We start from the raw sequence: 22,883 nt of genomic DNA, 5'->3' as shown, positions 1-22,883 counted from the left end.
ACAGATAGATAGATAGATAGATAGACAGATAGATAGATAGTCAGATAGATAGATAGATAGATAGATAGATAGATAGATAGATAGATAGATAGTCAGATAGTCAGATAGATAGATAGATAGATAGATAGATAGTCAGATAGATAGATAGATAGATAGATAGATAGATAGATAGATAGATAGATAGATAGATAGATAGATAGATAGATACTCTAAGGGCTGCAAAGTGGAGAAAACTTTATGCTGATAGTTAAAAGTCTGGCTTCATGAGACTGTGTGTGTGTGTGTGTGTGTGTGTGTGTGTGTGTGTGTGTGTGATGGACATTCCTTCTAAGAAACCATCAGTGTTTTTCATTCGTCAGTCTCCTCTTGAGAGCGTCTGTGAATAATATTCAGGTGTTTGTGTATCTACACATTCCAAGAGTCTCTCGCCCTCTCTTTCTGCCTCTCCCTCTCTCTGAAGTGTTTAAACGAGAAGAAACTCAACTGTACAAAGGAAATGAAAAAATTCAGGGAGGCTTTTAGTGGTCTCTTTGTTTGACCAAGTGTGTGTGTGTGTGTGTGTGTGTGTGTGTGTGTGTATGTGTGTGTGTGAAGGGAGGTCCTGATTTGCCACTGAGAAAGTATGAAAAGCCTTCAGGGGGATTTCCTCTGAAAGAAAGACCTCCTCCTCCTCCTCCTCTCTCTCTCTCTCTCTCTCTCTCGCTCTCTCAAGCACTTTACAGTGGAGACAAAACGGCACAGTGAGCGACGACAGACCGCTTGACACTTCGCATTTCTCAGCAGACGTCGAACTCTTGTACAAACTTGCAATAATAACTTACTAAACAATGGCTGTAATCCACCGCACTCCAAACCTACCTCCCTTTCCAAACCGGACACCATGGAAGCACCTCTGGATGTAAGACATCATGGGAACGCTGCCAGTACACCTCCAGAACTAAACTGGGAACTTTTCTTTGTTGGAGAGACAGACTTTAGGATGACAACTCAGTAGCCGAGATTCTGTCGTCAAGATGGTAAATAAGACTCGTTCATTTCAGTTTTTACACACATCGTCTGTGTTGTTGAGCCACTGACTCACTGAACTGCCGATAGCCGGAGTAATGAACTGTAGAGCGGACTGGTGTTGCAGGTGATCTTTAGGGGCATTAACATTCATTTAGCATAAAATTCACAAAATTACCTTTTCAGAAAAAAAAAAAAAAAATCAATCTCTGCAAAACCTTTTCAACCTAAACATTCTCCGAACTTACACTGTAAAAAGTGATCAGTTGACTTAACTTAAAAAAAGTGAGTAAATAAACCATGCGTAATTGAAAAAATTAAGTTATGTCATGTGGAATTAAGTTCACATAACTTAATTTTACAATTACGCATTAAGTTTATTTACTTAATATTTTTAAGGCAATGGGTTTTCCTCGCCTTTTTTAAGTTAAGTCAACTAATCACTTTTTACAGTGTAACGTTCTGGCAAGGTTCTCTCAAAATGAAGTAAATTAGTAATATTAATAGGAATGTCAGTTGAAAATCATCTGGTTTTTGATAATGTCTTCAAAATGTAACCACAAAAACATTTATACATCGTTAATTTTTCCTGTTTTTTAAATGTTACTACTTGTTTCGGAATGTTCAGCGAACACTTAAAAGTAACGATAAAATGTAAGGTTCCTTAACGTTCGTATAACCAAGAAAAAACTTTAAAACATTAAACTGGACATTTTGAACATTCAGAAATAACGTTTTAATGCGTAGTGGGAACATTAGCAAAACGTTCTGAGAACTTATTTTTGTTAGTTTTCAACAGTTTCTTGCAGTTTGTCAACTAAAACTTGATGATAAAATGAACATGTCGAAGTTTCAACAATTAGTTAAAAATTATATTTTCTGGAAAGACCTTGACCTGAAAGTCGTGTCCAGAACTGCATTGCATTCAATCAATTCTAGCATCGGTGTCACAATATCTAATAGATGAAGAATGTAAGTAAATAATATTATGTAATTTCCAGATTTGTTAGCAGATTTTTTGCACTACACTGTGTGAGATCCTCAAGTACATGACCCAGTTTCAGCGTTTGGTTTGTTATGCCTCTCTGAATGACTAATGGTGTTTGGCTGAGAGCCGAACAGCTCCACAAGCGTTATGCTGTGTTTTATTTGAGTAAGGCAGGTGTGTTTAATCTCTGATGCTCACATCATTTACACAGTGACAGGTACAGGAGAGCAGAGCGAGGCGTGTTTCAAGGCAAGTTTGTGGATGCCTACTGGAATATGAATCTGCTGAGCATATAAAACACTCCTTTAGATTATAATATCAGTTATATTTCACCAGTGTGTTCCATCATGTGCTGATTTGTTTGTTACTCTGCCAAAAGAAACCATTGTTAGAGCTGCCAGCTCCATTGATTAAACGTTTCTAGACTGACATTCAATGAGCTCTGAGATTAAGTGATGATATACTTCTGTTCAAAAGTGTTTTTATCAGCAAGGATGAATTAAATTGATCATTGATAACTGAAAATTGATGATTGATTTCAAATAAATGCTAGATGTATTACAGTTTCCACAAAAATATGAAGCAGCACAACTGTTTTCAACATTGATAATAGTCACAAATGTTTCTTGAGCAGCAAATCATCATATTAGAGTGATTTCTGAAGGATCATGTGACACTGAAGACTGGAGTAATGATGCTGAAAATTCAGCTTTGATCACTGGAATAAATTACATTTTACTATATATTCACATAGAAAACAGTTATTTTAAATTGTAATAATATTTCACAATATTACTGTTTTTACTGTATTTTTTAACAAAAAATTGCAGCCTCGGTGTGCAGAAGAGACTTTCAAAAACATTTTAAAACTTTTGAACAGTAGTTTAGCTGAAGTGGGAGTTCAACTTCATTGTAAAAAATGGCCAAAGAAAACTACATACACAGTCTACGGCACCAAGACTGGTGAAAAATTGAGCGTAGATAAAGTCACTAACTGTTTATTTCATAGAAATACCAGTAAATGCCTCCCTAATTTTTGTTTGCCATAATTTCTTATGTCAAAGTAAAGGGTGAGCGTGCTAAATAAAATTCCCTCACCAGCGACGGTGCATTTTTAAACATTACAGTAACACATGGGTTAAAATAACTACGATAAATACAAACATAGATGTGTTCATGTGACTTGACAGGTTACAATATATAGTCCAGAAGTGTTGGTAAGCCGCTCACCTGCACACTTGTGTTCTTGTGCAGTGGTTAAACTGGCCGTTCGACACTGGAGTGAAACACTATTAGACCTAACTCTCTCATTCACACACATAAACAACAGTCACGCTGTGCTCAGGCCCGTTAGCACCTCTCAGACACCTCGACAAAACACACACACACACACACACACACACACACACACACACACACACACACACACACACACACACAAACACACACACACACACACGCACGTCATGGGATCAGTGTTAAACATAGATTCCAGTGTTGTCTGCGACGTTAAGTCTGTTAAAAAAATGTAGTGAAATGCTTTGCCTTCTACTTTCCACCGATTTCAATTCAGAAACGTAAAGGTTTTTTTTTAATGTAATGTATTTTAAAATGTATAAATAAATCTTAAATTAAAAAAAGAAAAGAAACGTAAAGGTCAATATGTAATTAAAATATTTGCATTAAAATATCCCAAAACCACTAGAACAATTTTATATATTTTGTTGACTTGTGTACTTACATTATCCCAAATGTTTCCAACACTGTTTAAATCAAGTTAAATCCGACGTTTTACGGCCCGTGTCTTTGTGTTTCCTGTTAGTGGCGTCATATCCCGCCTAGCCTCAGCTAAACCACTGAAACCCAGTACGCTTCATGAAAATCAAGCCACAGATGTTTGTTTTGCACATTCTTCATTGCCCACAATTATTCCTCATCATTTGCTGCGGGTTCTGTCACCAAAGATAAGCCTATAAAACGTAAACGCGAGGTGAACGCAACAGCTTCCACGATCCCACGCTCCGCCACTGCGTCATCAAGCTATGTCTTTGTTATTGTTTCCAATAAACGACCTCTACACTGTGAAAAAAATCAAATGATCAATAAGTTATGACATGTTTTTACATTACTTTAACTCATCAAACTAAGTCAAGCAATTTTCAACTTTTGTTCAACTCATGTTTTTAAGTCAGTTTAATGTAATTTAAGTTGAAATTACTTAAACATCCAAGTTGATTGTACTTAAAAAATTTAAGGCAGCAAACTTTTTTTTTTTTTTTACAGTGAAGCGGTGAAACTTACATACTGTGCCTTTAACTTCAGTTGCTGCCTTACATTTTTAAGTATAATCAACTTGGTTGTACAAGTCATTTCAACTGAAATTATATTTAGCTGACCTTACAGTAAAAAACATAGTTGAATCTTGTATTTGTAAACAACTGATATTAACTCTTTCCCCACATGCAGCTTTTTTTTGTTTTAAAGTTGCCAGACAGCACTAGCATTTTTTAAATTTTTTCACAAAACTTTGACCCCCAGAATATTCTGTTGTATAGACCTTATGCGCCAGAGAAACGAGGGCGCCGCCATCTTTAGAATATTGTCTTTTAACTTCCGTTTTTGCGGTCGCTCTGTATATTTCTATGGCATTGCTGTCCAGGAGTAATTAGCTTTTGAAGTGGATTTACTTCATGTAAAGTTAACGAAAGTTATCATGAGGACTGTAATGTTTAAAGCAGATGTCTTAACAAATGTCAGTAGACCGGAAAGATTTTAAAACGAGCCGTTCATTCATAAATACGTAAGATCGCTGTGAAAATGACGAGCGCAGCGCTGAAAAGGGGAGGGGCTACATAAGGTCTATAAGAGCAGAGCCTTTGCTTTTAAACAACAACAAAACATATTATTCTAGCTTCATGTATCAACAATTTAATGTGGGTAAGTTTCATAAAAAAGCAACATTTTGAACAAAAAGCTGAGGAAATCACATTTATACCTAGACTGGGCAAACCCAGCCCGATCTGCCGGAGATTTGATTTCGCCCTGAAGCTCAGGCTGGATACCTGTACATTCATCTCTGCTGCTTCCTTTACAAATTTGCGGGAACCAATCACAAACTGGCTTATCCACCTGGTGCACTATTGGCGGGTTTAATCCAATCCAATTCCAGAGCCGTTACGGCTCTGTCCAATTCCTTTTAACCTCTCGACGATGCTCAATGGTTTCTTTTTAGCAAACAAATCGCTCCAGTGGATGTAAATACCACTAACTTTCATGCTTTTTTTTTTTGCACAACCTGCAAAAATCGCTCGATTCCATTGCTTCTTCTGCAAACCGCTGATCAACACATTTGGTTACACGTTTCCTGCCTGGAGTTTTCGCGTCACCCGGATCGCTGGTCTGATTGGTTGAAGGACTATCCAATTGCGTACAGAGTCATTTGAGCTATGCCCGCTGAGCACGCCTCTTGTGTCGTAGAAAATACAGAGCAGACTGTTCAATCTTAAAAGATTGAGCTTGGTCTGGTGATAGCCAGACTAATTTATACCTCTTCATGAGTTTTGAATTATATGCTGTTGAATTTTTGATCACATTAGTTTACACGTAAGCAACTTCTATCTGCTACTTCTGGGCTGTGTCCGAAATCACCTCCTATACCCTTAAATAGGGCACTATTTGACGGGACAGCCATTTGTAGTGGTGTCCGAAACAATAGTGGATGGTATACGAGTTATCGCATTCAATCCCACAATGCACTGCAATATCGGTTGGAGTGGGAATACCCATAATGTAGGGAATCGTGAATGAGGGCGATGGGGATGAATTCAAACACAGCCCAGGTTTACATAGATCTTCTTCTTTGCTTGTTTCTGGATCCGGAGATGCTGTACTATTTCAGAAGATCCGTAGTAAGGGAAAACTGGGATTGCCAGAAAAACATGTCAATGGTGGGGAAGCATTATGTCAAATGGCAGAAAAAAGCGTTAACAGGCTTTTATTCCGCTGGGCAATAAATATAGATTTTTAAAAAATATATTTAGCCTATACATCTAGATGATCGGGTACGCGTCGCTAAAAAACTTAAATTCATAGAGTTTACAAGTTCTGTTGTACAGCACCTTATCAGACAAATAAAATGCAATGTTTTGGTGTACATTTATTATGATTTTTTTTATATTTTATGTTTAAAAGTTGTATGAATTAATCTAATTATACACTATTTTTGATGATACATTAAATCATAAAACACAAAATCAAAAAATAAATAAAACTTAATAAAAAATGTTTTATTTCGTTAAGCTAACCGCAATGCATTCTGGGATCGGTATACACTACAGTACATGTGATGCTGCCTAAGACATTCGGCAAAAGAAGGTACGTTTTGGAAAAGCCTTCGTGTAAAGAGAGCGTCTATAGCCCTATTCGGACGGGATTAACTTTACAAGGGTAGATGGAGTAATGTAATTTTACCACAGGACGGCTGTAATTGTAATGGCCAATTCGCACGGGATAAGAGATCTTAGTAAAACTAGCAGAAGTGGGATGGGTAACTCGATTTGCGCATCACTGTCACACTCCTGTCGTCATGTGTGTATTACGTTGCCTCCTGATATCGAGATATCACGTGCGCAAACAACCTATATTTATATATATAAAACAGTTATGTCTGGTCGATCGATGTATTAATTAACTTCAGATTGGATTGTGTTGGTAATAGGCACTTATCTAACACTAAAAGATGTTTCGTGCCTCTAACAAGTGCTTTCGATCTTCTCTCTGATCTGAATGTGGAAAACACTTGAGTTTTGCCACAGACTCGTCCCAGCGACTAGAACGCAACTGAACGCTTTTTCAAGTGTCTCTCTCCATACTTGGAAAAACCGCAGAAAACTACTTTTAAACAGGAAATGACGAAATATTTACGTACATATTTACAGCGGGTCTATTCGCACGGGATTAGTATCACCTGAGGTCATTTTTCCGGACCTTTTTACTGAAGGTAAAAGTCGCCATAATCTTTACTGACATTGTCCATAATGATTACTGAGATGCACATTCGGACGGGACTAAAATCACAGAGAAGCTCTGGTAATTATACTTTACCCCACCTCTCCATGGTAAACTAGTCCCGTCCGAATAGGGCTTATGACATTCTAAAATACTGCCTATGTAGGGACTAGGGCGCTCACTAAGTTTTGGAACAAAGCCCCAGATTTGTTTTGGCATACTAAGAAGTTAGTGAGTTACAGCCGTTGAAACACTGTGATGCCTTAAACTAAAATAAAAAGGAAATGGAAAAGGTTTTTCCTGTAGTAAACACAGCAAAGTTAACAGAGAGTAACACCCCGAATCTGACATGTCATAAAATTTCAAATAAGGACTTTTTTATTTTTTACAATCAAAACAAACTGGACAGAGATGCTTGGAGAATTTTTCCTAAAAAAGCTTGTGAGCGTCTGACCTCGATGACTTCCCGTCGAGCGCACAAAGAGAAATCTGAGTTTTTGCGTCTGTTTTCTATTAGCATGTTGTTCATCATCCAGATGGTCCCAGTCACATGGTGTCCAACAAAACATATCGGAACGAAAGGGATTTTCTGAGCAGCACATACGCTGGATTGTCTGATCCTAGACCAGTCATTTTAAATCCAGATTTTTAGGGAGTATCTGCCAAAACTGTCAATTCTTCCGTTCACGTTTCCACCTGACGCAATGCTCCAATAATCTGAAGTTCAGGGAAGCATAAGTGATCCGAGCATGTCTAGAGCCGTGGTGTGTTCATGGTCTTTTGTGTGCTTCGAGATGCTAATATTTATTTTGGAAACAAGTCCCAGGACCCTCAATCAAAATCCAATGAAATATGATATCCGGGATCATTTGGAGTCAGTTTTTGCGGTCTTGGATCTCAGCGAGAAACCACAGAGCATTGCTTCATCAGCAGGGCATACTGGGGAGAAAGTCAATAAAATACACGAGCTGTGAAAATAAGTTGGCGGCGTGCAGAGACAGACGTGTTCACGAGACCTGCGAATGTCAGAGGTGATTTACAGTATGGCCGTTTAAGAAAATAAAGCACAAGTGCTGCTAGAGTGTCTGTGAAAGATTCATTTAAACATAAACTGATATAAAAGAGAAGACAGGGAAGACAAAAGAAGCAAAGACAAAGCACATCAACACATGTGTTCGAGCGGCGTGTCTCATGTCAAAACTAAATCCCATTATAATCAGCGAAGCCGTCTACACTGGATGTGTCAATGCATCTTTATGCATTTTTATTTATCCCATTAAATTATTTTATTTAGTAATATCTGCATGTCTGCAGTGCAAGAAATGTACTAAGGCAATTTATTCATGAGCCAACAAGAGAGCATTTGAGCAATGCCAACATCAAGCAAGAACTGATCAAATGCGCACCTTGATTGCAATGTAAGTTGCTTTGGATAAAAGATTCGGCCAAATTCATAAATGCAAATGTATTTAAATTTGGTCTTTTCATTTACATTTCAATATTTTGTTTCTCAATATAAATATATATATATATATATATATATATATATATATATATATATATATATATATATATATATACACACAGATGTAGCAATACTAACGTCCAGAATATTTTTTTCTTAAACAGCACATGCAAAGTAAATTTAACATTTAAAAAAATATATTTTTCTGCTATGATAACAAGCAGTTGTGATGCTTCCAGGCTCATTGTTTGCTTCCAGACACTGTCTAAACTTGTTTCTATCATGCATTCCTTCATGTACTTTTACTAGTGAAACCTGTTTACACAAGAGGAGAACACTTGGTTTCACTGTGTTCCTTTAAGTATTTTTCCATTTGGATTCACCAAAACACCAGACAGAACAGCATTTCTGTTTGTCTGCAAAGCATGGATTGCAAAAGATGCAAAGAATGCAACAAATGCATAAAGGCAATTTATTCTGGGCCACAAAGAAATTCATTATAATGTAATGAGTGTGACCCAAAACATGCAAATACACAAATTATATATTACTTAAAAAGTTAGTGAAAGCAGTCTTTAAAACAAAAGAACAAAATTACCACAGAACCTCGTTAAATTTCACAAAAAAGAAAACCAAAATCATGTTGTTAATCTCTAGAAAAGCATACAGAGGAAAATGACACACATCAGCTAAGAACTAAGAAGTTGCTGCAAAAAAACAGTGAAGAAGCTTTATTCTGAAAACCGTATTCAAACTAGTGAGTAAACGGAGGAGTAGTGGTCAGATGTTGTGTGTGTTCGTCTGATGAGAGTGAGAACGCTCCATTGTGCCAAACTCCCTCTGTAAGGAGTTAAACCACAGTGGCAATAAGACAAAGACAACACTGTCCTGAGGAGGGAGGAGAGGAGGAAGAGAAGGACAAGCAGGATCACAACTTACTGGAATTTGACAGCTGTAACGAGAGACTTTCCAAAGCTGACAGATGATGAAGAATTGTGTTCAGGTTCGATTAGTGTTCATCTCAAGAGTGCAGATGAACTTTCTAACTTCTAGCACTTGTACTTTTAACATGCTCTTTGGCAACTCTAAAGTGATTATAGAGCTTGAAATGAAAGTTTTAAAAAGGCTCTGAGTGACTCTTTTGTAACTTGCCAAATACACAAGTCAAGACTTATTCTTTGAGCAAAGGAAGGATGTGTTTTCCAACAATGTTTGGTACTATTCTCCTATTGCACCATTTTTTGCATACGAGCATTTCTTAAAACTATGAACACTTTTGGTCCTATGGACTTAAACACACTTTTCACACTCTCAGTGTAATAATGTGCAAAAGTGAACATGCATGCATGCAAATGATCTCACTGACATTTACAGTTCATACAAGCCATGATACTGCCTAAGTTGATCAACATGATTAATGGCAAATTACAGTCAAAAATGGTCTTTGCACATTGCATGCACAAGTTCGCCACCCCACGCATGCCTGAAACCTCGACACATACTTGTACGAAAGTTACAATCCTCCTACGGGTGACTTTGTACACACAAACATAAAAATATTGCATATAGCATTAATTGGAAAACCCCTCATATTTCATCTCAAGCTCTTTACTGACACGGCTGTGACATTGGTGAGCAATTACACTAACCTACTGTATTAGTAATGCGTGCCTTAGCAAACACCACTAAATACAAGGCTGCTGAAAAACTGTTTGTTTACCATGCATGTATGAAATCATCTTATGCCTCAGAATTAATGACAGCTGAGCTTTGGTGTGTTTCAAACATTAGACTGAAGCTTATAATTACCTGTTGAGCTCTAGTGCAATTACAGATAGACTTGTGCACTGCCAAATGAAAAGATGTTGAAAATGTTTATGTTTAGATTTAATTGAGAGTTGTCACGCCAAAACTGTACAGCTAAAAATTGTACAGCAACCCTGCAGGTGAGAAGACAGACAGGGCATTATTTCTGTGAAGTGCTTCAAAGAGTTTCTATGGAGAACTGACCCTATTAACATTTCCAGATATCAAATGAGCCTTCAAATTAACGCTCCAAAGTTCAGCCAAGGGCTTCGTCAGAGGGTTATATTTACAAAAACACTGAAAAATGCAATTGACAGTCTCCTGAATGCAAATACCAGACCTCAGGAACAACGCCAGGCCCCAGATATCCTTCATTTGGGATCCTGAGGATTTGTTAAATGAAGTTTGACTTGGACGTGTTTTGAAAACCGAGGTGTGGACGTGTAACAGGAGAAGTAACGGGGGTAAACAGAATAACAGGCCCGGGGCCATGGCGAGACCACGCACATGTGTTTACCGAAGAAGGAAAAGAGAGGATGGGAAAGTCAGCGGTTCGACATGCTCACAGGACGGACCACCCTGAACGAGACGCACACAAGGCCCAGACTAACTCATTTAGTTAACGATTAAACAAAAAGGCTATTGTGTCTTTCCACAATCGTTCACAATTATTAATCATTAAACCCATTGTGAAAGGTCCTGTGCTAATTCTGTTCGGGATCATAAGACATACAGTATAGGCGAAGATGGGGCAAGATGCATCAGCCAATGTGGGTTAGAATAGTTTACATGTTTTATTTTCTATTTAGTTTTCAATAGTTTTCACGCTCATTCAGGTTCATCTTTTTTAGTTTAGTTTTCTTTTGTCAGTTTTAGTATTTCATCACAGTCTAAAACGACAACTGTTCTATTTAAAATTGCGTTTTGACAAATTAGTTTATTTAGCAGAATCCCAGTAAAAGAGATTCACCTGAAAGAACTTCTATATGGGCATATGAATATTTACATATTTAATTGCCCATGTTTTAATAGAAAATATATGTCGTATTAGCAACAAATTGAATGATTTTACTCAGTTAGCCTATAGGTTTTAAAAGGGATAGTTCACCCAGAAATTAAAATCATTTACTCACCCTCAAGTCGTTCCTGACTGATTGTATTTCTTTTTTTCTGCTGAACACAAAAGAAGACATTTTGAAGAATATGGGTAACCAAACAGTAATGGACCCCAAATTTGTTTCTATACTATGGGAGTCAATGGGGACCAGAAACTGTTTGATAACCAACATTCTTCAATATCGTCCAAGAACTATATGCAGATATAGCACAACTTGAGGGTGAGTAAATAATGGCAAAATAAAAATAAATTGTGTGAACTATCCCTTTAATGAAAAGTGACGATGTCTAATTCAGGGAATTCTTGAATAACCTCATGAACTACAATAAGTTGTAAATAAAAAATAATTACACTAGTAACAACATGTCGAAATGCTTTATCACAAATCAGTGCAGATAAACATCAATGTGTGCATACTTCATAGACGAGTACATGACAGAGCAGACATCTGATGTCTGAATCATTCAACGGCTAACACAGAGCTCAAACTGGGGGTTTTCCATTGATTTGACAAACTGCAGACTTGAGGAATCATTCTTGTCTGTAGCTCAAATGGTGAAGGATGAGATACAACTACAAAGTTGAAAACTTATGATTAGGAATTTGTTCACTAACCCCAAGAATGAGCAATGATTTCTTAGCAAACATCACTTACTTTAAACACTGTCAGGCCATTACATTGTTATCATTGTTAACTCTTTCCCTGCCAGAGTTTTTTTTTCTTAAAGTTGCCAGCCACTGCCAGCGTTTTTGATAATTTTCATAAAAAATTCATGGCCCCCAGAATATTTTGTTGTATGAATATCTGAACATGCAATATATCAACAGAAAGAACAGATTATCTGCTTAAAAAAAAAAAAAAGTTTTATTTTAGCTTCATGCATTCTTTTTGTTAATAAACACGTAAATATGGGTTAGTTTAGTAAAAAAGCAAAATTTTCAGCAAAAAGCTGAAAAACCCCACATTTTTGTCAAAGACTACATCCGGATGGGATTCAGAAAGATTATCTAAGCATAGATGGAGTAAATCGAGTCCATCGACACCCCTAATGCTTGCACAGTCCTGTAACTCATCCTGGGTCGACACTTCATTCTTTAACATTAGATAGTTTTGATTTATATGCGGTTTAATGTTGATGATCGCGTTATTTTACATATGCATATAATTACATATCAGATTGCTTGTTTCTGCATCTTCTTCGCATGTGTTTTGAACAGGGGATTCAGTACTCTTTCAGTGTATAACAGTGAAAACACGGAAACACGGAAAATTCTGTGTTTGGCGGGAAAAGAGTAAATGAAAAATAAGAAAAAAAATCTTAAATCACAAATTAATTTCAGTTTTAGACTGTAATGAAATACTAAAACTGACAAAGGAAAACTAAAAACTAAAAAAATTAATCTTAATCTAACAATGAGAGTGAAAATAAAAATAAACTAGACTAAACTAAACTGAAAATAAAACAAACTATTTTAACCGTGGTTTGGTACACTGTTATATAAAACACAGACATTACTTTCTTTCTTTTTTTCTTGTAAAGGAAGGGATTTGTTTATGTTTGTTACTTCCTAAGCAGACATAAACTTCCCGTGTGAGATCACACTCAGGTCCTGTAATCATCTAAACCAGGAACCCAGTGTGTCTGTTGAGCCAAAAGATGAATAGACTAAACACACAAATATCTTAACATGCCTAAAGCATGCTTTTCTTTCCATGGTTAATCATTTCACTGGGCTGCATAAAAATAGTTTAAAACGTGCAGTTTAAGAGATTCAACCTAGTAATCCACTCTGTAACAGCTTGAGTCTGTTTAAGGTTTAAACCAAGGTCACCCAGACTTCCCTGATTTTCCACACAGCATTCCCTGTGCTCTTCCCACATCTGCTTTGTAAATTATTCCAAGTCGGACACTTGAAAGGTGAACCCAACATCCTCATTATAGAGGAATGCCTGAGAAACATGTATGATAAATATTTGGGAGAGCAAATTAGAGACATTCGCTGTAATCCTTCAGATGTGCATGGACACCCTGCACTCTTTCATAAACTGAAATACTTTGAATTATGATTTCTTTCATTCATTTTTGATCGCATTGCCCGTCTCCTCCACTCACAATGGATTGAGAAAGCGAGAAACTGCCTTCACATGGTGGTCAACAGAATGGAAAATGTGGATTAGATTAGGCCAAAACAGTGAACCCTTGACACGACAAGCTTCATTGTCTCTGTAACAAGTGAGATTTAGGAGGGGTTGAAATAATGAAAAAGGTTTTGCCACAGGCATTTCACAAAAACCTCATTTTACATCTTTAGACAAAGCATTTAGGGCTTGTATACAATAACTGCAGTATCATCTATCTTGGTATATGTATCAACGGATATTTTTCAGACAAGGAATACAGTAACTAACACACAAAATAAATCTCTCCCTTTCTTCACCTCAGAACCCTTCCTCTCTGGACTGGTCCATTCAGAGCGCCCTGTCGTCTCTCTTCCCTCCGTTTGAGGCTACCGCTCCTACTGTTCTCAGCCAACTCTTTCGCACCATTGAGGAACGTTACCATGGAGATGCTCTGCAGTGCCTGCTGAACTTCCTTATCCCAGCCAAACATATCCTAGAGAGTGTGCAACAAGCTGCCTGTGTGAGTACAACATGCTAATCACAACAACTAAAAAAGCCCATTGGACAGCGCCTTAGTAAATGACAACCATCAAAAAATGTCAAATAGCCTACCTACCAAGTGACTTAAAAGGAAAGGTTCACCCAAAGATTTATGTGTCATTATTTACTCCCCCTCATGTCATCCCAAACCTGTATGACTTTTGTCTTCAATGGAACATGGAAGTTCACAGACTATATTCCAAGTCTTCTGAAGCCATTCAATGATATTTGAGAGCCGAAGCACAGAGAAAGAGTTTCAGTGAATAATGTCTTAAGGTAAATTAGGTAATTTCACAGAATTGCAAAAACACTCATTGTTTGGTCAAACAGGTCATCACACTCAAACAAACATGTTCCCCATTGCAACTTTAAATGTAGATGTGTTCCAGCACTAACATGAAGGTTCAGAAGAGTTGAAATATGCAGTAGGGTTGTATGACTACTTTTATAGTGCTTTTCGGAGCCTGGAAGGCCATGCTCACTGTATGCTTTGAGCGTATGTAAAAGGACAGTGTGAATGACATAAGAGTGAGTCAATTATGTATTTTCATGTTTGGGTGAACTACTGTAACTAGTGTGACAATGAGTGGGGGGCATCCTTCATTCTTTATAGTCCTGGCTCCCCCAAACAATGATTCTCGAGGCTAAATGAAGATATGTCTCAGCCATAACTAACACATTGTTTAGATTTATCTATCATATTGTACCCTTGAATAGGGGACCATCTGTCTCGGTCATACACTTAGTCACACATTAACTTTTGTCAGGTCATATACAAGGAAATACACATACGTATATTCATAAGGGTGTGTATCAACACTACATTCATCTGATTATCATCATATTTCTAAGATTCTATTAATATAAGAAAATGCAAACATATAGAACGTATTAAATATCTTCAACAGCCTTTAAAGGGTAAAGCATGTTAGTAGACAGACAAGATGAAAGCTATTTCCTCTGCAGACACTTCTTCCATGTGGACTTTTATGGCACAGATCCCACATGCTACTTATCCTTGTCCACTCAGCACAAGATTGTTTTGTTTTATCTTCAGAAAGAACAAAGGCCTTCCTAGGCAGCTTCTTCTGAAGGGCATTCAAGAATGTTTGCATGCAAGCCAATAAACATCATCAAGACCCAAGCCATTACAAATCTGTTGATCGTAAAATCTGTCAATCCCAAACTATCTGCAAGTCAACAAACCACCTTTGCTCTCTCTCTCTCCCACTAGGCTGCATACTCTGATGTCCTATTCCGGTGTGAGGGTTGGCCATTGTGCTTGAGAGATCGTGTGGTGATCCAACTCGCCCCCATCAACCCTTTGCTGCTCCGACCTGGAGATTTCTACTTGCAAGTGGAGTCTTTTGGAGAACAGTCAGCCCGAATTGTCCTCAAAAGTCTTCTTGTGCAGGAAGACCTTCTGGGGCAGGAGAATCTGGTTCTGCAAGCAGGTTCCAGGGTGCTGGATGGTCCTGCGATTGAGGGGACGCCGATCCCGGAGACATCCTATCCATGCATATTCACTGAGTCTTGGCTAAGGGAAATAAATGAGGGACGTCACGAAAATCCTCTATGTCAGTGTGTGCTTTCCTCTGACCAGGGTGTTGTGAAGGTACCTTGGACTGAAGTTGCAAACCCAGAATTCCTTGACAGGCCCAAATCTAATATCTGGCCTGAAACAAAGACATGCTCAATTGCGACTCTCCGTGTGACAGATCTTAAAACTGAGATTTCAGAGAACGAGTCACAGTCACAGGTACCTGTGGACCTCTTACCACTTGAGATGGAAACTAGGATCCTTCCAGCAAAAGATGGGATGGTGGTTTCTGTTCAGTTGGTGGAGGGTGGTAGCAGACTGGTGAAGGTTGATCAAGGACATCCAATCAGCAGTTTTGCTGGAAAACCTGTTGGCTGGGTCTCTCCTAATACCTGGGACAACAGGCACAACGGAGAGCTGGAAGGAGAATATGTGGATCTGTTGGAGTTTAACAAGGAGAAAGAGACTTTGGACCTCAACAAAATAGCAATCCCTACAAAACCATCAGGTTTCAAGCTAGTCAGGACAGCTCAACCTGCCTCAAAAAGCAGCGGTAACCTGTATGGTGAGGACTGCAATCCTTGCATGCAAAACAAACAGCCATTTGAGATAATGCAAAATGATCCAGAATCCAAATGCAGGTATCGTCAATCTTATGTGGCAGCTCTCCGAAACCCAGTGAATTTTGAGAGATCAAGTATGCTGCCTTCTCTAGATGAAACAAGGACAGATGTAGAGGAGCCAAGCTGTGAGGGATATGGAGCTGGCCATAGACTTAAACCTTTGAGTTGTACATTTGGCCAGACACCAAACCAAGCAGACAGAAACCCGATGCAATTCTTTGAGAACTCAGCCCAACAAAAGCAAAGCACAAAGAACTCAACCCAGCCAAGTCAAAGTGTACCTCATGACTGTATTTCAAGGGAGAATGCAAAGTCTCTTGACCAACATATGACCCAACAGATCCCTAGCATGGTCCCAGCGAGACAACAACACAAGTCATTCCTCACTGGGCAACAGGATCAACATCAGACTGCACTAGGGACTAAGGCTTTTCCCGACAAAAGACTTTACTGTCTGAACAACTCTTTTAGACAAGATTCATTTCAGATGCGGATTAGCAGCCAGAAGCACGCCAAAACCCAACACTTACCCAAAATGGGACTCAGGGCTTTACCTGACCACAGTGGTCACAGACAAGATGCTAATCAATGTTTGCAGGGTTTCAATCCAATTCAGCATTCACAAAACCAGCTAACACAGGCCTATGAGCAAACACCTACTCTATTTCAGCCCCAGTGTAGTCAGATCCTTTTCCAGAACGAGAACAGGCATTTGGATTGCAAAGTCCCCTGTGATGACAGACATTGTGGAAGAGGCCCAGGTTCACCTGTACATGTGATCAAAGGTAAAAGCAGGTCTAAATCCCGCTCATGCTCTTCAGTCTCGGAAACAACCAGAGAGTGTCTGCAATCACACAAGCCGACCAACAGAAGTCGCAGTGATGTCTATCCAGAGATCATCCCCATGTTGCCTGCTATCCAGGGAATAAAACACACAGCTAATTTGGTGTCCCCAAAATTAAACAGACAACAAGAAACAAGAAAGGGTAAGTTGAGTTAAACCGCTGCATGTGAAAAGAACTTGTGCTTGTGATTTGTTACAAGCATTTAGAAGAGACGAATAAGGAGAAATATTCTAAAAATTCTATGTGTGGTTCCTTGCTGAGTGTCAACTAATTGCATACAGATTTTTACCCCACATCCCACTTTGTTGTTTAAAGAACATCTGAAGCAACATGATGTCTGGCCAACATGCTGTGTCTTAGATCTTTATCCTTAAATGAAAAGCTTGTTCAAACATGATTAATATGAAGTCATTTAACAAAAACGACTACTACAATGAGGCCATGTCTAGTTGCCGCACGCTATGACACATATCGACTGATTTACAGACGACCTTGACCCTGGTCCTCTGCTGAGGAGAAAATATACCATTCTGAAAGGTCATCTTAAAAGAGTGCAATGTGACACTGGCTAAAGGTCAGGAGCGTGCACAGCGTTCCACAGGGGAATTTCTGCAGTCCTTCATCTGATCTCTTTCTTCAGCAGAACAGAAAGAAAGCATTCATGAGGACCAAGAGCAAGGGCAGGGGACAGAAATAACTACATCCCCCCCGTTTATGGGGAGGCTGTTAGATGTCTTTGTAAATGGGAAGAGGAGGATCATGGCTTTAGCTTACAAATCATTTTTCCTAAAGTTTTTCTAAAGGGGAGATCAACAGCTCCATCTAGCTGTGACACACATCTTAGATTTTCACTCATTGCAGTAAGAAAAGGTCCAAAAAGGTCCTAAAGTTGAATTAGGCTTTTGTGTTGTTATATTTACCAATGTTGAAAATTAAAGTAAATTCTCTTCTTTCTAAGAAGTCTCCCCCTCTGGACAAGCTGGATCACCGGTTGTTAATGGAGTAGAGCTTCAGAAATCACACGCTGATCAATCTGAGAATAGAGTTCAGGAAACTCTACTTTCCCAGGACCCCACAATCAAGAGCCTTCTCCAGCTAGGCATCATCTGTCTACCAGGTATGCCTGCTAATCAACTTTTAATTATGAACAGTTGTGGTGTAGTGGTTAAAGCTCAGGGATATGACTGACCCATGCAGACTAATCTGTGATAAGATAACTGCGCCCTTGAGCAGGACAGTACAGCAAGAACTGTTCATTGGAAAAACAAATTGTCATGTTTTCTCAGTCTCATCAACAACAAGGTCACCATGATTTTGCCAAGTAAGATATGTTCCTGGATCAAGATCTTTTGTTGATCCTGGAACAACATTCCTGTCTGAAAATGTAGTCCTAAACCTATCCCTAAACCTAATCCTAACCATAACTTATTCCTAAAATCAGAGTGAAATGATAGATGAATAACACTAATGTAGAAGCACCTAACCCTTGTTTTAAACCTAAACTAGCATAAACTGTAAGGTTAGGTTAGGTCAGTTCTCAAATCTGATTGGTTGATTGGAATGTTGTTCCAAAATCATCAAAAGATGTTTATCCAGGAACATGTTGCATTTTGTGAAATCACATTCACCCAACAGTAAATAAATAAAAATAGTCCATACGTCTTCTGAAGACACGTGATACAGTCACATCTAATTTTGTGTTCAACTAAACAAGACAAAAAATACAGTTTATAAATAAGATGAGGGTACAGAAGAAAACAACTTAATGAAAAAACAACAAAATAAAAGTCTTAACATAAAATTTCTTTTCTTTTCTATGTAGCTACTGCTAAATAATGATTTAGCAAATGCATTTTACTATGACCAGAGAAATGGTTAGCAACAGGCTTTTTCACACAGAAACTATGAGGAAAAGCAACTCATGTTATGTTTACTGTAGGTCACCAAAAACAATTACATTACGCGCGCACAAACACACACAGGATGATAATGCAAGGCCCTTTAAGGCCTTCTGTATGAGGGTGAGTAAATGATTCATATTTGAGTTAGGTAATCTTTTAACACCCTGATTTATGAACCTATAATGTGAATCCTATACAGTTACTTTTGATAAAATTACCATGCTGCTAACTTTTTACATGCACTTTAAACGTACAGTAGGTTGCACATTCCACTATTGATAAAGCTAAATGCATCAAATGTAAATGCTGTTGTCATTAAAAAGGAAAAGTTCATTTTTTGAGTTCACCTTCTCATTAATTATAGCGGTTAGCATCATGCAGCCATTTTCAATCCCAATACATAACATAGACAATTTTTGTGTCTAACTGTCTATAGTTATATGTTTGCTTTGCTCTTTTATGTTCGTTGCCAAAATTACAACGCTTTTTTTTTTTAACCCATTCTGTTCTCTTACCAACACAAGGCAGTCGTGACCGCGCTGGCCGGGCCGTGGTGGAGGTGTATGGCGGCAGGAAAGGCTGGGCTTCCTCTCAACTCTCTCCTCTGGAGCTTTGCAGACTTCTGCTTTTGCTGCACTCCATTCCCAGGTACCAGTAGACATCAGTCTGCTCATTCACCACAAGGGGGCAGTAAGAGACTGTAATTTGGAAATGAAGTATCAGTACCAAATACCTAGAGATGTGAAACAAGCGTCTGTAGGCTTGTGGATGTGCACTATTTAGAATCGTATAATTAGTTTTTACAAATTTAATAATAAAAAATTTAAATTCAAATTTAATTGAATATGATAAACATACATCATAGGCTGTATGGTTTTCATTCTAGGACCAAATTGATGGAACGGACGGAATGAAATGCAAACATATTTTCATCTGTGTAACTTTTAATAAGCAGTTTTGCCGACTTGTATATCAGTGCGCTCATCCTGGTAAAATAAACCGGCGCTACTTTCATGTCTTTCGTATTAAACCTCTCATTTGATACAAACGCAAACAGTTTATTTATTTGGTAAGTATCTGTGTAATAAGGTCAGTCAGTCGGTCATCATCGCAAAACAAACCATAGCAGGGTAATCAGGAAAATTATTTCTAAATTATATCTAGGCGATAGCCAGCCTAGGTTATCAAGTAGCTATTTAGACTATTTTTCCTCACATTCAATAATTCTGAAAATGGCAGAATCTCATTTGTCAGTGCTGAAAAACCTACATGTTTTTTTTTTTAAAACACTTCTGTGGTTATATCTCAATAATATTTTAACAACAGATTTTTGATGCCAATATTTATTTCTGTAAGTATGAAAAGTTACAGAAATAACAAAGTATGAAGAGTTTCTAAATTTCAAATTTCAAATTTATTAGTGTACTACAATTTAGTACAGATGGTTATATCATTCTCCTGCTCTTTCATTGCCCTGTGTGTCTAAATATGACTAATTGCTCTTCAACTTTTCGTGTTTATATATATATCTTCTTCTTCTCCAGGACTGAGGTCAGAGAGCTGGGACTTACAGTAGTGATTGACAGCCGGAAGTGTCCTCTGCCCTCTGTGTTCTTCAGATCACTGCTCATGGTTCAGGTGAGGACACAGAAAACTAATCATAACCTCCGACATCAATACAAACCTGAACACATTCTTCATACTGTGTGTGTGTGTGTGTGTGTGTGTGTGTGTGTGTGTGTGTGTGTGTGTGTGTGTGATACAGGAGCAGGCCCTTCATGCAGTGCACACTATCTTGATGCTGGTTGATAAAGACGCTAATCCTCGCCCAGAAAAACATCCTGGTCTACAGGTAATTAACACCCCCAAACACACTCGTGCTACCCAGCAATTACACCTTCATGGAAACATGCAACCCTTTAATTAACACCTGGAATGTCTGCTCTCACTGACTTCAGTTATCCACGTCTGATGTCTGCCGGAACTAAGGGTTCTGGGAGACATCTCTTCCGGCAGACAACTTTGGGTTCCAGCAGCAAATCATCATATTATAATGATTTCTGAAGGATCATGTGACACTGTAGACAGGAGTAATGATGCTGAAAATTCAGCTTTGATCACAGGAATAAATTACATTTTAAGAGTAATTAACAGCAGAAGAGAATTTTCAAAACATAAAAAAATCGTACCGACTGCAAACTTTTGAACAGTATTGTTTAACATCAGTGTTTGGGTCTCACACACACTTGTACAGTAGGCTACGGTATGTTAGAGTGCATGATCATTTCTTTTAGATAGATGTTGTGACAACTCTAAAAGCTCTTCATAAGACAGTTTTTTTTGAAAGAAACAAATACTGTTATTCATCAAGGATGCATTAAAATCAAAAGTGACACTAAAGTTATGTATAAAGTTATGCTGTTCTTTTGAATGTTCTATTCATCAAAGAATCCTGGGGGGAAAAGTGTATTGTGGTTTCCACACACACAAAAAAACTGTTCTCAACATTGATAATAATCATAAATGTTTCTTGAGCATCAAATCATCATATTAGAATGATTTCTGAAGGATCATGTGACACTGAAGACTGGAGTAATGATGCTGAAAATTCAGCTTTGATCACAGGAATAAATTACATTTTAACATATATTCATATAGAAAGCAGCTATTTAAAATTGCAATAATATTTCACATTTTGTACTGTATTTCTGATTACATAAATGCAGCACTGGTGAGCAGAAGAGACGTACCGACCGCAAACTTTTGAACAGTATTGTTTAACATCAGTGTTTGGGTCTCACACACACTTGTACAGTACGGTATGTTAGAGTGCATGATCATTTCCTTTAGATTGATGTTGTGACAACACTAAAAGCTCTTCATAAGACAGTTGACGGACAGCAGTTGACCTCTGACCTTGGCGGGACCTTCCCCTACAGTCATGAAGACTGGCTGCAGTTTCATCAGGTATTGCGTCACACAAACACCCAGTAACGTCACCCTTCTCATGGATGTCTGCAGCGTTTCAATGACACTGACGCTGTTAATGTGATGTTTTAAGCAGGGATTATATTTCATGTTGATGCACAGGCACATTTCCTGACCCATAGTTTTCTGTCCTCTCTTTTTCTACTATCATTGATAATAAATTACAGTTAAAGGTGTTGTCATGCCACTTTGGTTTCTGTATGAGAACATGATCTTGTGTAATCAATCTTAAGGATACAGCTGTTAAAACACTTTTGCACAATCAGTTCTAGTGAAGTAGACCACACATTTCTGACATCAGCAAATGTCTTTTTTGTCTCTTTAACATCTGAGAGACCCCGAAGGCACTTTAACTTACACATGCAACAACTCAACTTTTCCTGCACTTATGAGAATTGATTATAAACTACATTTCAACTTGATGACTTGCAGTTGAGTCTGTCTGCTGGACACATGCTATAGATCCGTTCTGTTGAATCACATAGTATGACGATTATCTAACGTGTTTTTGCATATATGTGTGTCTTTTTTAGAAACTTTCCCTCTTTCAACTCGACCTTCAAGCATCTTCTTCATTACTACAGACGGCGATCAGGAGACTTGATGTCAAAAAAACAGACACGGCAAAGGTCATTTTAATTTCTGAAACTTTCCGTGAATACAGTACACTTTTGTATCCCATTAAATTAAATATTTTCAGCGATATGATAAGGCAGTAATTATTTACATGTTAGGGCAGACAACTGATAAATGGCTGATATTAAATTCTGTTCCAGTTTATATAAATAAAAGAAAAAGAAAACACTACACACAATCATTGTGTTTGCTACAAATGAATGTAGGGATCAAAACTTAATGTACAGTATAAAAAAAATAAATTACTTATGAAATTTGTTAAAGATTATTAACATTAACATTATTAGAGTTTTTAAATAT

The 22,883-nt window shown here is 37.9% G+C and overlaps 1 protein-coding gene across 5 annotated transcripts in view; it reads left to right on the top strand.

Annotated features, from left to right (window-relative positions):
- The first annotated feature begins 710 nt into the window (after window positions 1-710).
- The window catches only part of quob (quattro b), a 55,797-nt gene continuing 33,624 nt past the window's right edge, over window positions 711-22,883 (top strand). For 4 of the 5 annotated variants that reach the window (XM_084127921.1, XM_084127920.1, XM_084127919.1 and 1 more), the window contains exons 1-9: window positions 711-1,016; window positions 13,833-14,030; window positions 15,285-17,199; window positions 18,017-18,175; window positions 19,484-19,607; window positions 20,504-20,597; window positions 20,725-20,811; window positions 21,810-21,926; window positions 22,481-22,576. In XM_084127921.1, coding sequence (XP_083984047.1) covers window positions 1,014-1,016; window positions 13,833-14,030; window positions 15,285-17,199; window positions 18,017-18,175; window positions 19,484-19,607; window positions 20,504-20,597; window positions 20,725-20,811; window positions 21,810-21,926; window positions 22,481-22,576 — 2,793 coding nt within the window. In that variant the 5' untranslated portion in view covers window positions 711-1,013. The remainder of the gene's footprint in view (window positions 1,017-13,832; window positions 14,031-15,284; window positions 17,200-18,016; window positions 18,176-19,483; window positions 19,608-20,503; window positions 20,598-20,724; window positions 20,812-21,809; window positions 21,927-22,480; window positions 22,577-22,883) is intronic. The other variant, XM_084127918.1, reaches the window with a different exon arrangement.

The sequence above is a fragment of the Abramis brama genome, assembly GCF_963993115.1.
Source record: "Abramis brama genome assembly, chromosome: 11".
NCBI lineage: Eukaryota > Metazoa > Chordata > Actinopteri > Cypriniformes > Leuciscidae > Abramis > Abramis brama.
Note: the sequence above shows the minus strand (reverse complement) of the source record. Positions and strands in the feature narration are given on the sequence as shown.